The following is a 12476-nucleotide window of genomic DNA, read 5'->3' as shown; positions in this document are numbered from 1 at the left end:
ATTCCTACTGAAGTTTAAGTCATTTTAAATTGCTTGCTCATGATTCTTGTAAGTAAAGGTTTATCTTGGCATACTTGGACACGAGCATGCATATGCCTAAACATTTCCACCTAATGCTTTTGAATGTGTATAACATTTTCGGTTTCCTCTGGAGCTGCTATTGCTGGAAACATGTCTGGTGATCATGTATCAAATAGACCTGTCCCTCGACGAATGAATGTTGGCAAGCAAAGAATGCATCAGCTGCAAACTTATAACCTCCCAGGTATGTCTCATCACAAGACTGAAAATTATTACATGGCCAATTTTTCAGCTTAATTATTTACTTAAAAAAATGATTGTATAATCTAAATTTTAGGGACTTATATAGATCTCATACATTGTTGTTCATACATTGGTGTTTGGCTTGATAACATATTTTATGGTGAATTTTTTACTTATTGAAAAAATATTTTATGGTGAATTTTGAAAACACACTTCTAATGTATAATTGTATTTATTGCAGTGAAGTTTTTTCTCTATCTATTGTTCATGTTCCTAACCTTTGTATACTTCACCTTTTACTGAATGATGGCAGTTTGTTTCACAGCCTCATGTTTCACAAGCAGAAATTCGACTTGGTATCTGGAGTGAAGAATTCCAGTGTAGAGTCAAGTTGTTTTAATCATCATGGGAAACAAGGTCATTCAATTGGAGATGGCTTCACATGGGTGTTTAATTAATACATAAAATTAAAAGGGGAATATTTTTTTCACCCTATTTCTTTGATGTAATACAAAATTTTGTAGCTATCTAATTCATAACAACAAGTCCCAATCAATGATGGACTTCCGTAGCATGGTTAGTGAGCTAGATCAATGATATTTTTGTTTCTTGAAATTAATAATTTTAAAAGGTTTTGCAAATCACTTGTGACTTCTATGGACAGAAGAATAATATTGATTTAGTCTTGCAAATAACTTTTTTGACAAATTTTGAGGATGTAGCATTTAAGAAATTAAGGTAAAACTGTAAAAGTAGTTCTCAAACAGTTTGGTTTTGCATCTACTTCAGAAAAATAAAAGAATAAGCAGATAATTATTGTTAGTAAGGTTGAGTGAAATACTTACAAATAAATTTTTGAGAATACTTGATACTTACAAATAACTTTTTAAATTTGTACTATTTAAAAATGCATTAACGATATAAACCTTATTGAATATTGAAGTGACCATGTTTAATTTAATACTTTATTGCATATTTTTTATTTAAATATTTATATTAATCTAAATATTTTTAGAATAAATATTGATCTAAAAATGGAAAAAATGGTATATTTTTAGTGTAAATATTTATTGATCTAAATATTTTTATTCAAATATTTTTGATTAAAAATGTTATACGGGAAAAAATATATTATTAATCTAAATATTTTTATATACGAAAATTTACTATTAATTTAAATATTTTTGTAATCTATACCTAAAACAAAAATAATATTTCTATACCTAAGTATTTTTATATACGAACAATAGTATTTATGATCCAAAAAATACTATTGAGTGAAATACTTACTAATAAATTTTTGAGAATACTTGATACTTACAAATAACTTTTTAAATTTGTACTATTTAAAAATGCATTAGCGATATAAACTTTATTGAATATTGAAGTGACCATGTTTAATTTAATACTTTATTGTATATTTTTTATTTAAATATTTATATTAATCTAAATATTTTTAGAATAAATATTGATCTAAAAATTGAAAAAATGGTATATTTTTAGAGTAAATATTTATTGATCTAAATATTTTTATTCAAATATTTTTGATTAAAAATGTTATACGGGAAAAAATATATTATTAATCTAAATATTTTTATATACGAAAATTTACTATTAATTTAAATATTTTTGTAATCTATACCTAAAACAAAAATAATATTTCTATATCTAAGTATTTTTATATACGAACAATAGTATTTATGATCCAAACATCTATTTAACTATTTTAGAGTAATTTACTATCGTTTGGTATTTGTTCATATATATCGCCTAGAATTAAAAATATTATATCACATAATAGTATCTATAATGTAAAAAGTCATTAAAACATAATAATTTGAACTAAATTTTAATTTTATGATACAATGTTAATATCATTTTGTATAGTTTATACTATACATTATTACAATAATTATCACTTAGAAAAACAAGTAAATATACTTATAAATAATGTATGATTTTCCAAACAGGGGGAAAATAATATTAAATAAAAAACTTATGATTCAATTTTTTTTTATTAAAAATGTTATACGAAATTTTTTTTATTATTCATCTAAAGATTTATCTACAAAAATTTACTATTGATCTAGATATCTTTTGTAAACGCTACATAAACAACAACAATGTTTGTATACAGGAAAAAATCTATTATTAATATAAATATTTTTATATATGAAAATATTCTATTGATCCAGATATATTTGTAAATGATACATAAACATAAATAATATTTGTAGACGAGAAAAAAATCTTTTATTGATCTAAATATTTTTATATACGAAAGATGATATTTATGATCCAAAAATGATATACAGAAACAAAATTATTATTGATTTAAATATTTTTATATACGAAAAATAGTATTTATTATAAAAAAAATTATTCAAAAATCATATACGGGAATACATCTATTATTGATTTTAATATTTTTTTTAATTTTCTATTTAAAATAAATATATTATGTTAGCAAATGCGCATACCAGACCAGAACCCGTGCGTACGCACGGGTTAGTTACTAGTAATAAAAATAACAAAAATAGAATACTCTATAAAATGATTACACTTGGCAAACTTGCCAAAGTTCTCATCTAGCTTTTTTTTATTATGAATGATGGGAGGTTGAGATATTGACATGCAAATAGATTTTATATATATATATATATATATATATATATATATATATATATATATATATATATATATATATATATATATATATATATATATATATATATATATATATATATATATATATATATATATATATATATATATATATATATATATATATATATATATATATCAAAAAGTTTAATCACTTAGAAGCAATTTTAGCAAACTCTCGTTCTAAAAATACAAATTGTAGGAATGTACAAATTGTATATTTCATATAAGCATTAAAAACATATTTAATCTAAAGATTAATACTAAAACTCCACCAAACAAGATAATGACATAATTTAAATCAATAACTTTTTTTTAAAATAAAATAATGACAGAATTAAGCAAGAATATTAAATTTTATTTATGGTGTAAAATCTGTCTATAAAAAGCAGCATTTGAAGGAAGCAAACACACAACCATCATTCTTCCATTACAATTCACAAAGTGTATTAACCAAAGAAAACTCTCACTCCACAAATAGATGATAGTGACACCCTCTTAGCCATGGTTCTAGGTGCCAGTATGGTGTTTCCTGAAGTTCTTAATGCTGCTATTGAACTCAACCTTTTTGAAATCATTGCTAAAGAAAGCATTGATGGATTCATGTCAACCTTCAAAATTGCTACGAAGTTACCGGCTCAACACTCTGACTTGCCAAATGGGCGCGAAAGTATGTTGCGCATGCTTGCTAGCTACAATCTTCTTTCTGTTTCCACTCGCGCCAATGACGATGGTAGCACTATGAGAGTTTATGGAATCACATCTTCTGGAAAATACTTTGTTGATGATGAAAATGATGGTGGTTATTTGGGCTCTTTCACATCATTTATGTGCCATGCGCTTTGTTAGGGGTGTGGTAAACGTTTCTATTTTGCTTTAGAGCCGTCTTAAATTTTTGAGAATTCAGAAAAAAAAACTAATTTAGTCATATTCAACCGTGACAAAACATAAAAACCCTAATTTACTACGGTTTAACTGTCGCAAATTTAATGCCCCATGTCCTAACTCACCTTACACTTTAATAACCGATTTTCCGATACTTAAAAATATACTTATATACATATTGGTAATGTAGGTTGAATTTTAAGGAAGCGGTACTTGATCCAGAGATTGATCAACAAATAAACAAACTATTCAACAAATCAATGACTGATACATGCAATGTTCACATTAAAATTTAAAAGAGTGCTTGACATATGCAAAGGATTTGAAGGAGTATCAACTTTGGTTGATGTTGGAGGTGGCAATGGACAAAGTCTCAAATTGATTATAGAAAAATATCCATATGTAAAGTCACACATTGAATTTTAGAGTATGAACTTTCTTGTGTTCCTCTAATTTGTGTCTTAGTTTTGAAAGTGGCACCTCTTGCAATTGAGAACTTGTTCCATTGCATAATTCCAAAATAAGGCCATTTCTTTTTCTTTCACAGTTGATTTTTCCTTTGTTTTCATGTATTGTGTTTTTCAGTTATTTTCATGCATTATGTTTTTCATTTCTTTTCATGTATCATGTTTTCGTATAATCTTTTCAACCCTTTGTTGGAGTGTTCCTAGTGTTTCAGGCTTTCAGCTTGAAATTGTTATTGATTTTTTGTTGTCTTTAAGTGCGATTTTTTCGCTGTTTCCCTTGATTGAAAAAGGATGGTTAATTATGAGTATCTTCACAAACACAAACAAGTAAATCAACCAATTAAAAGAAGAAACAGATATGAAGTTTTTCTCTATTTGGTTGTCTAACTCAGTTCTGTGAGCAGTACATTTCACTCTTGATTTAAGTGTAAAGATAGAGAGACTTACAAGTTACAAGTTCAAGAAGAAATAGTGCTTTTTGAGATGACATCAAAGGATATTCCATTTTGTTGAAGTTTCTGTTGGAGATCGGTATGACCAAGTACGATTCCGGGAGGGTAAACGCCTCCTTTAGGTAGGTTTTTGCGCTGGCTGAGAAGAATGAGAGCACACTGAACAAGAATTATTGGGGTCGTGACATATCCAATTTCAGGTCCTGTTACTCTTGTTACAATTTCCATGTCAGGTTTTGCGTTTTCCTGTGAAGCAATACTCTCGTTACTAAAACCGCGTCCGACAAACCACATCTTGAAAGATGCGCTTTCGACTTCCTCTTCGGAAGGGCCATTCTTCCTGAACCAACCAAGGCTAAATAAAGAAGGAAATTTCAAAAGAAGCCACCGTCCAAAACCAGTGCTTCCAAAAAGGCCAATACAAATTCCAACCATGATGATTCTTAAAATGCCAAACAAAGACTTTGAGCCTATTTTCACACCAAAATGAGCTGGCTTCACTGATGACCAGAAGGCCTCTCTTTTTTGAACAGTCTCAGAACTTTCATTCGAACCGGGAAGACCATTGGGGTTTTCTGTTAGGGTTGAAAGTGTTCTTCGAACAACGCTAGCATCTGCTGAAGGAAGTACTACTGCCCAAAGGCCAATTTTCTTCTGGTGTTCTATAGTCTGTCCTTTAGAAGGAGAAGGCCCAGGAATCTACAACCATGAAAACAAAAATCGATAAAAATAAAACAGTATCATTAATATTAAAAAGTACAAGAATAAAAGGCAATAAAAGTTCAATAGAAACACCACACAAATTTGAAATCAATGGACAAATTGACAAATAACAATTAACAAGGCTTAAAATCAAACGACGTCCCTATCTGACAGGACCAACCAATTGATGGTGCACCAGATTGTAAGATTAACATTAAAAGCAGAAAGAAATGCTTAAGCTTTTATAATGTATAAACAATAATCTCAACTCCTCCCCCAATGACTGTACTGCATTGCCTAATTCTCTCCTGCCATGTCTTTCTTCCTTCGACCGAAGGTGTGTCTTATGTCTGACATGTATCAATGTCCAACAACAATACATCAACATATGTGATTACATTAAATATATCTATTTTCTAAAATTATTACTATAGTCGACATGTCTGAGTGAGTGTGGTGTCCAAGTTTGTATCTATGTGATAGAGAAGAGAAATTATTTAGATAAATAATTTAGTTATTTATATTAATGCCTAATTTATATTAGTAAGTACTTTTATTTGTATTGTTATGTAATTGGGCTTTTAGTAGTGTTTGGGCTTTTATGTTATTATTATCCATGAAGAGTCTTATACAATGTAGTCTCATAGAGACATTTGGAATCAATCAATGAAAAATCAAATTTATCTTTTATTTTAATTTCATTTACTTTTAGTGTTCTTCCCCTTTTAGTTAGCAAACCCTAATTTTATAGTCTTGATAGGAATCTTCCTATCAATTGGTGCTTTCATTATGCACTCAACCTCTTCCATAGCATATTCTTGCTACAACCATCAATTTAATCCCACACCACAACCTTCATTTCCATCATTCCCATGGGAACTCTTCACACCTTACTACACTCATGGATCTTCATCACCAAAATTTTATCTAACTCATGGATATTCACCTCATACACCTACCTCATATCCACCACCATCTAACTCATATTCATCATCTCATTATCCATTCTACTACAATAATCATCGTCAACCACTGCAACCAACAAAAACCTATCACACATTTAAAAGAGATTTTGAGAAGCATTTGCAAGTCTCAAACCCTTGTTTCAAGAAAAGATCCAAAAAAATCTCTCAGAAACCCATTCGATCCTTAACCCATCTCTCCACCTCCCGAAAACTGCCATTCCTTTCTTCCAACCCTTTATCACCTTCCAAACCCGAAAAGGAAAACAACAATCCAAATTTCACTCTCCCATTTCAAAAAGAAAAATCCCACACAAAAATTAGGGATTTAACCCAACTGAACAACCCAGAACAACACCTGAAAGGTGAATCTCGAGGCGTGGCTATTACAGAAGAGCATTGTGTAGTTTCTAATGGTTCTGTTGATGAAAGGAGGAAAGTTGATGTCGTTGAATGGCTCTGCCGCAAACAAGAACTTGCCGCCGCCACCGCCGCCGCATCAAATCTCTCAGTTGAAGACGACCCCCTTGCCGTCAATTACGGCTTCGTCCCGCTCATTGAGATCCAATCAAAGACCTCTGTTGATGTCAACGAATGGACACGAGTTGAGGCTCTCGATGATTCAGTAGCGCACAAACCTGTCAAAATCTCGGATGATGCGAACTTGTCAATTCCACCAAAACCTCCAGATCTAAGTTTCTTGAAGATGACAGTGAAATCCCACGATTCAACAAAAATAATCCAACCCCGATCACAGTCTGATTCCCTTGTTTTGAAGAGGTTAAGAAGAACTAGGTATCAATCGTTTTTTCACGGTGACGCTGACCTTGTGGTTCCATCCAAACCTTCTGATCAGCTCAACATTCAATCATCACCGCCATCCCTTTCGTGTTGGTCAAAACAACCCATTCAAGATTACATGGAGAAGGACGACGAGGAGTTTAGGGCTTTCCTACATAATTTTTCTCATTTGTCCCATACAACAATCACTTGGGAGGATGTGCTTATCCAGAACTTAGAAAGAGTAAAAGAGGTAAGACTTCCATATCAATATGCAATAATATTTTCATTGATAAAGGGGTTGAAGTTGAATGTGCTTGAAGCATCTAAATCCAGTTGGTTGTCATTTTCAGTTTGCCCTCATAATGGTTTGACAAAAGTGTCATTTTTTCTCTAATTTCATTCATCAAAAGGTTTTCAATGAGCTGCTGTCCATAGTACTGATTAACAGATATAAGGATTTGAGCTTGGTTAAGAAAACAATAATACAACCAAATGGTCATGGTGAATTGAAACATAGATATTGGAAAATTCTTAATCCTATTCATCATAGTAGATTGCTGGATAATCATATGATTTTGGCATCATACTGTAGCATATTTGGGTTGGTGTTCCCTACATCTTGTGAAGATTCTGTTGACTTGCATATAGCTAGAGTTAACACTAATGACAATATGCAGCAAGGGAGACTTGTTTATTTATTTTTAGAATGGCCTAATCAAGAAGATGATATTTCACAATTCCTTTCAATTTATGCACACAGGGGCTGGAAACAACTTATCTATCTATGGAGAAGTTCCTGTAGCCATGATAGTGTTATTTCCTACCAAATTATATCAAACTGTTGTTAGATAGTGAGTTTGACACTAATAACTTCTTTGTGATCCATGAATCACTTGTATGCTTGGGGGAGGAAGAAAGAGCTTGGAAAAAGATTTGTCAAATATTGCATCAAAGTGCAACAGGATATATATGGTGCTTGTTTTCTTTCATTGATTATCCATGCTGCTGTCACAATTTGGAAACATACAAGACATTGGTTGTTTGCTGGAAATTTGTACAAGTTTCAAAGTCTTTCTGGTTCAAGCAGTGGGATCCAGGAAAGTTATTGCAGCAATAAAGTCTTACAACCTTGAGGACAAGGTTGTTTTTGAAGGGGTTGGTAATGATAGAGAAGAGAAATTATTTAGATAAATAATTTAGTTATTTATATTAATGCCTAATTTATATTAGTAAGTACTTTTATTTGTATTGTTATGTAATTGGGCTTTTAGTAGTGTTTGGGCTTTTATGTTATTATTATCCATGAAGAGTCTTATACAATGTAGTCTCATAGAGACATTTGGAATCAATCAATGAAAAATCAAATTTATCTTTTATTTTAATTTCATTTACTTTTAGTGTTCTTCCCCTTTTAGTTAGCAAACCCTAATTTTATAGTCTTGATAGGAATCTTCCTATCACTATGTGGGTGCTTCATAGATCCTAGAGAACTAGGCTTACTATTGTTCAAGTCTAATAGCTAGTACATACTTTGTTCTATCTCACTTCTCACTACTCACATTCATTTTCTTATTCTCTAACATGGACGCCACAAACACCTATCTCACTGCTCACAACATAATCATTTTCTCCTCAAACACCTATCTTCAATGTTTTACCTACCAATTTCAACATGCATGTTATGTGAGTGCATGTGCACATGTGCAAACACAACAAAAAAAAAACAATCATCTGCCAAATGGAAAATTTATCTTGCTCTTTAAGGTACTGCACATACAAACAGAACTAAATTTCTCAGTACAGTATCCATCAGTGAGGCAGTAGCCAACACTGGAATGTCAACACTTAAGAACATACATCTTGCTCCATCTAAGAATTTATTAAACTTCAACACACCTACTCTGTCACAAACCACAAAATTCTAAATTGCCAACTTGGTAAAAACCATTACACTCTTCAAGTTGATTTCTACTACAAGAAAACTATGTAATTAACCAACAATTGCATGCAGAATAACAACAATTGAAACTAGACTCTGCAAATGCAATAATAATTTTGTTCGACCCTTATGAGTGCAATAAATTCTATTGCCTAATTACCTCCATCCAGTCTCCTAGTCCCTAAAGATTTACCTCATCAGAGATGAATACTTCATTTTAGAGAGTAAAGTAATGAAAATTGTTGGGAAAAACTTATGGTTAATATTCCAAGACATCCTTGGTATAACATCAACACTTGATTTTCTTATCAATAGGCGAGATTATTTAATTTATCCTCTAGAGTGAATTGTTCATTCTATAGAGCCAAATCCAATCCCAAACAAACACTTATACAAACAAGTAGAAGAAGCAAAAATCGTACGGTTATCATCATACAAGGAAAACATTTGTTCAATTAATTACACAAACATCTTAATTCTATCATATCATATATTTGTAAAAAAGAAAGCATAATTCAATATATCAAGGTGAAGGTAAAATTAAGAAAAGAGTAGTACTTCAATTTAGACTTGAAAACTATCACTTCCCTATGTGTGTTAGTTAGTTATGGTTCAATCGTGACAAAATAAATAGACCCTATTTAGTTATGGTTTAACCATGACAAATCTATTATGAGACCCTATTTACTCACAAATTTATCCTGAAATAATTGAGGCCCTGTACTATAGCTCATCTTGCAGATCCTCAAAGACGGTTCTGCAGCTCATCTTGCACATCTTCAAAGACGGCCCTGTCTGAGAGAGCACTAATGAAAACAACTTTGACATGTTCACATGCTCATTTCCACCTGCTCTATACAGTATAGCTTATTGAAATAACTTATAAGTTATACCTTATATGAAAACATTCTTTACCCATACTACATAATACGAGGACAGTTTAAGCATATATGGAAATAACTAATACCTTACATGAAAGCAGTTTAAACTAAAGCACATATTGAAACAGTTTAAAGTAAGCATATATGAAAACAGATTAAAACAGCTTAATCTCCCAAACAAACAAAGTTCAAAGCTGAGTTTACCTGAGGTCTAGGTCTTCTTCTTGTTATAGACCTCCTAAAAGCCTGCAAATCCTTAGCATTCGCCACACCAAGAACCGCAGACTCATAAGTAGCAAAATTCCCAACAATCCTCTTCCTAGACTCCAACCCAACATACGCCACAACCCGATTCGGAACCGCCTCCCCCACCCACTGCCCCAAATTAAACAACAACCCAATCTCCGCCGGAACCGAATCAAAACCACAACCCGAAACCACCAAGGAGCCAGTCTCATAAGCTCGATTATGATAATCACTCTCCATTCTCTCCATAAACTCCGGCTCACCGCAAATATCTAGATAATCGCAACCCGAATCCACACATGCAGACACCACGGGCTCCCCGTGGAGGCGAAAGGGACCGATGCAGTTGAGGATGAGGCGGGTTCGGGAGGCGATGGAACGGAGGGAGGAGGGGTCGAACGTGTCGGCGAGGAGAATTGGGACGGGAGGCGGTGGGTTGGGGTGGGAGGACCAGATTAGGGTTTTGGCGAGTTTTGTAGGGTTTCGGCCGGCGATGGCGATGGAAGTGAGAGGAGATTGAGTGTTGAGGAATTTGAGAGCTTCTTTGAGAACGTATTTGCCTGTGAAACCTGAAGCTCCCAGGATTATCAGATCGAATTTTTGTTCCATTTTTTGAATCAACTTGTTGGAGAAGATGAGTGTGGTTTTCAGTATCACAACACTTTCATGTAAAAGACAAAGTCATAATAAAAGAATGAAAATGAATTACCTATAATAAAAAAATATTTAAATCTAATTTTTAGACTTAAAATAATTTTTAAATGTTAAAATATTTTTTGTTAAGTACTATGAAGAAGAGAGGAAGAAGGAAGTAAAGAAAAAAAAACTAACAAATAAGAGAATGTTAGAGAAAAAGCACTATGTTCCGGACTTGGATCCTCTCCTTCAAGAGAGGATGGAGAGGAAAGGAGGGAAAAATGAAGGAGATGATCCAAAGTGCTATGTTCCACTTCAAGATGGCAAGACCGAAACCCTAACTCTCAATAGTTTGAATCTTTGAACTTCAAGTTGAGGAGTATTCACCTTTGTGAGAGACACGTCACTTATCCACCTAAAACTTTAAGGTGATACGTGAGTGGGGTTTTTCACTTATAAATGTTTAAGTTACCACATATTTCTCCACTTACTCACACTTGCATTATTATTCTAACATGATAAACATGTAACTATTTTTAACAAATTTTTGGCAGTTTAAAGGTGGCTATAGGTTTGAAAATTGTTGTTGGAGTGTTTGAAGCGCATACACCGATTTTCATGACACAACCATTTTTCTGTTTTATTATTATTATAAGGATGTTTAGTTAGAAAACCATGTAAATGAGCTTTTCAGTTATAAATATATACTGATGTTTTTGTTTCTTTTTCGTCATGAAGTCCTTTGAATTTGTTTTTGCAAGGTTTCAAACTTGGATCTGAGAAGCACACAACAGAGGCAATAGTAGACAAGTCTGGTGCACTGCAATTGACTTCTGATATTAAAAGATTATCAATTTTGAATCAGTCGTTATTTCAAAGGATGATTCCTTTTGCAAAATTCGAACTACTTTAGTATTTGGTCTTTTTTCCAACCATGCATGAATCTTACTACTACTTTGCACTATATTTTGAATGTCTAAAGATTCAAAATTGCATTCGATTTATTTTGTTTCGAATGATGTTTCAAAATACCTTTGCTTGCTCTAATGTCTCAAATGTGACTTAAATTTGGTTTCACTAATGCATTATATCACTTTAGTTTGCAGTACCATGGTAGAACAAACTTTGACAAAACCAACTCTCTTATGAGCAAATAATGAATAAACACATTATTCGCATGGTGTATGGGAACTTCCAAACAAATGTGATTTTATTCTTGTTGGGCCTATGCTGTCAAAAGCAACCAAAGGTGTAGTTGAAATTCTAAATAAGTTTTAGGATGTAGAGTTTACATGTTAATACAAGTTATAGTGGGAAGTTTCCTGATGTTGTTGCGGCAATTTCAAGGTAAAAGTTATCAAACTGAGTTGTGAATATTATGTTTGAGGTCTGGTAGCATCTTGTTGTATCAATTATGAGCATTTACTGAACAAATTGAAGCGGCATTTAAATTAACAATTGGCTCTGGATTTGAAATGTTGTCAAATTTGTAATAGAGCCTATAAATTGGTGTTTCCAAACAATCATGTTCTGAGAGTTCTAACACCTGCTTTAAGGAATCTCTTTGTATATCATGTCAAAACAAATGAAAATAT

At 32.1% G+C, this 12476-nt stretch overlaps 2 protein-coding genes across 4 annotated transcripts; one reads left to right on the top strand and one right to left on the bottom strand.

Moving 5' to 3' along the window:
• Positions 1-3318: 3318 nt before the first annotated feature.
• LOC131608855 (isoliquiritigenin 2'-O-methyltransferase-like) lies at positions 3319-4400 on the top strand. The gene has a single exon (XM_058880435.1). The coding sequence runs from the start codon at positions 3433-3435 to the stop codon at positions 3775-3777; it is 345 nt and encodes a 114-aa protein (XP_058736418.1). The 5' UTR covers positions 3319-3432; the 3' UTR covers positions 3778-4400.
• LOC131608853 (probable mitochondrial saccharopine dehydrogenase-like oxidoreductase At5g39410) lies at positions 3562-10938 on the bottom strand. 3 transcript variants are annotated; one of them, XM_058880433.1, is made up of 3 exons: positions 10204-10938; positions 4728-5431; positions 3562-3694 (listed from the first exon to the last, which is right to left on the bottom strand). In XM_058880433.1, exons 1-2 carry the CDS (start codon positions 10852-10854, stop codon positions 4739-4741), a joined length of 1344 nt encoding a protein of 447 aa, XP_058736416.1. In that variant the 5' UTR covers positions 10855-10938; the 3' UTR covers positions 3562-3694; positions 4728-4738. The 3 variants fall into 3 exon arrangements, with proteins under 3 accessions (XP_058736416.1, XP_058736415.1, XP_058736414.1); XM_058880432.1 differs by having other exon boundaries at positions 3676-3814; XM_058880431.1 differs by lacking the exon at positions 3562-3694 and having other exon boundaries at positions 4636-5431; positions 10204-10937.
• Positions 10939-12476: the final 1538 nt, after the last annotated feature.

Source organism: Vicia villosa, linkage group LG6 (genome assembly GCF_029867415.1).
Source record: "Vicia villosa cultivar HV-30 ecotype Madison, WI linkage group LG6, Vvil1.0, whole genome shotgun sequence".
Lineage (NCBI taxonomy): Eukaryota > Viridiplantae > Streptophyta > Magnoliopsida > Fabales > Fabaceae > Vicia > Vicia villosa.
This window is presented reverse-complemented; position numbering and strand designations above follow the sequence as displayed.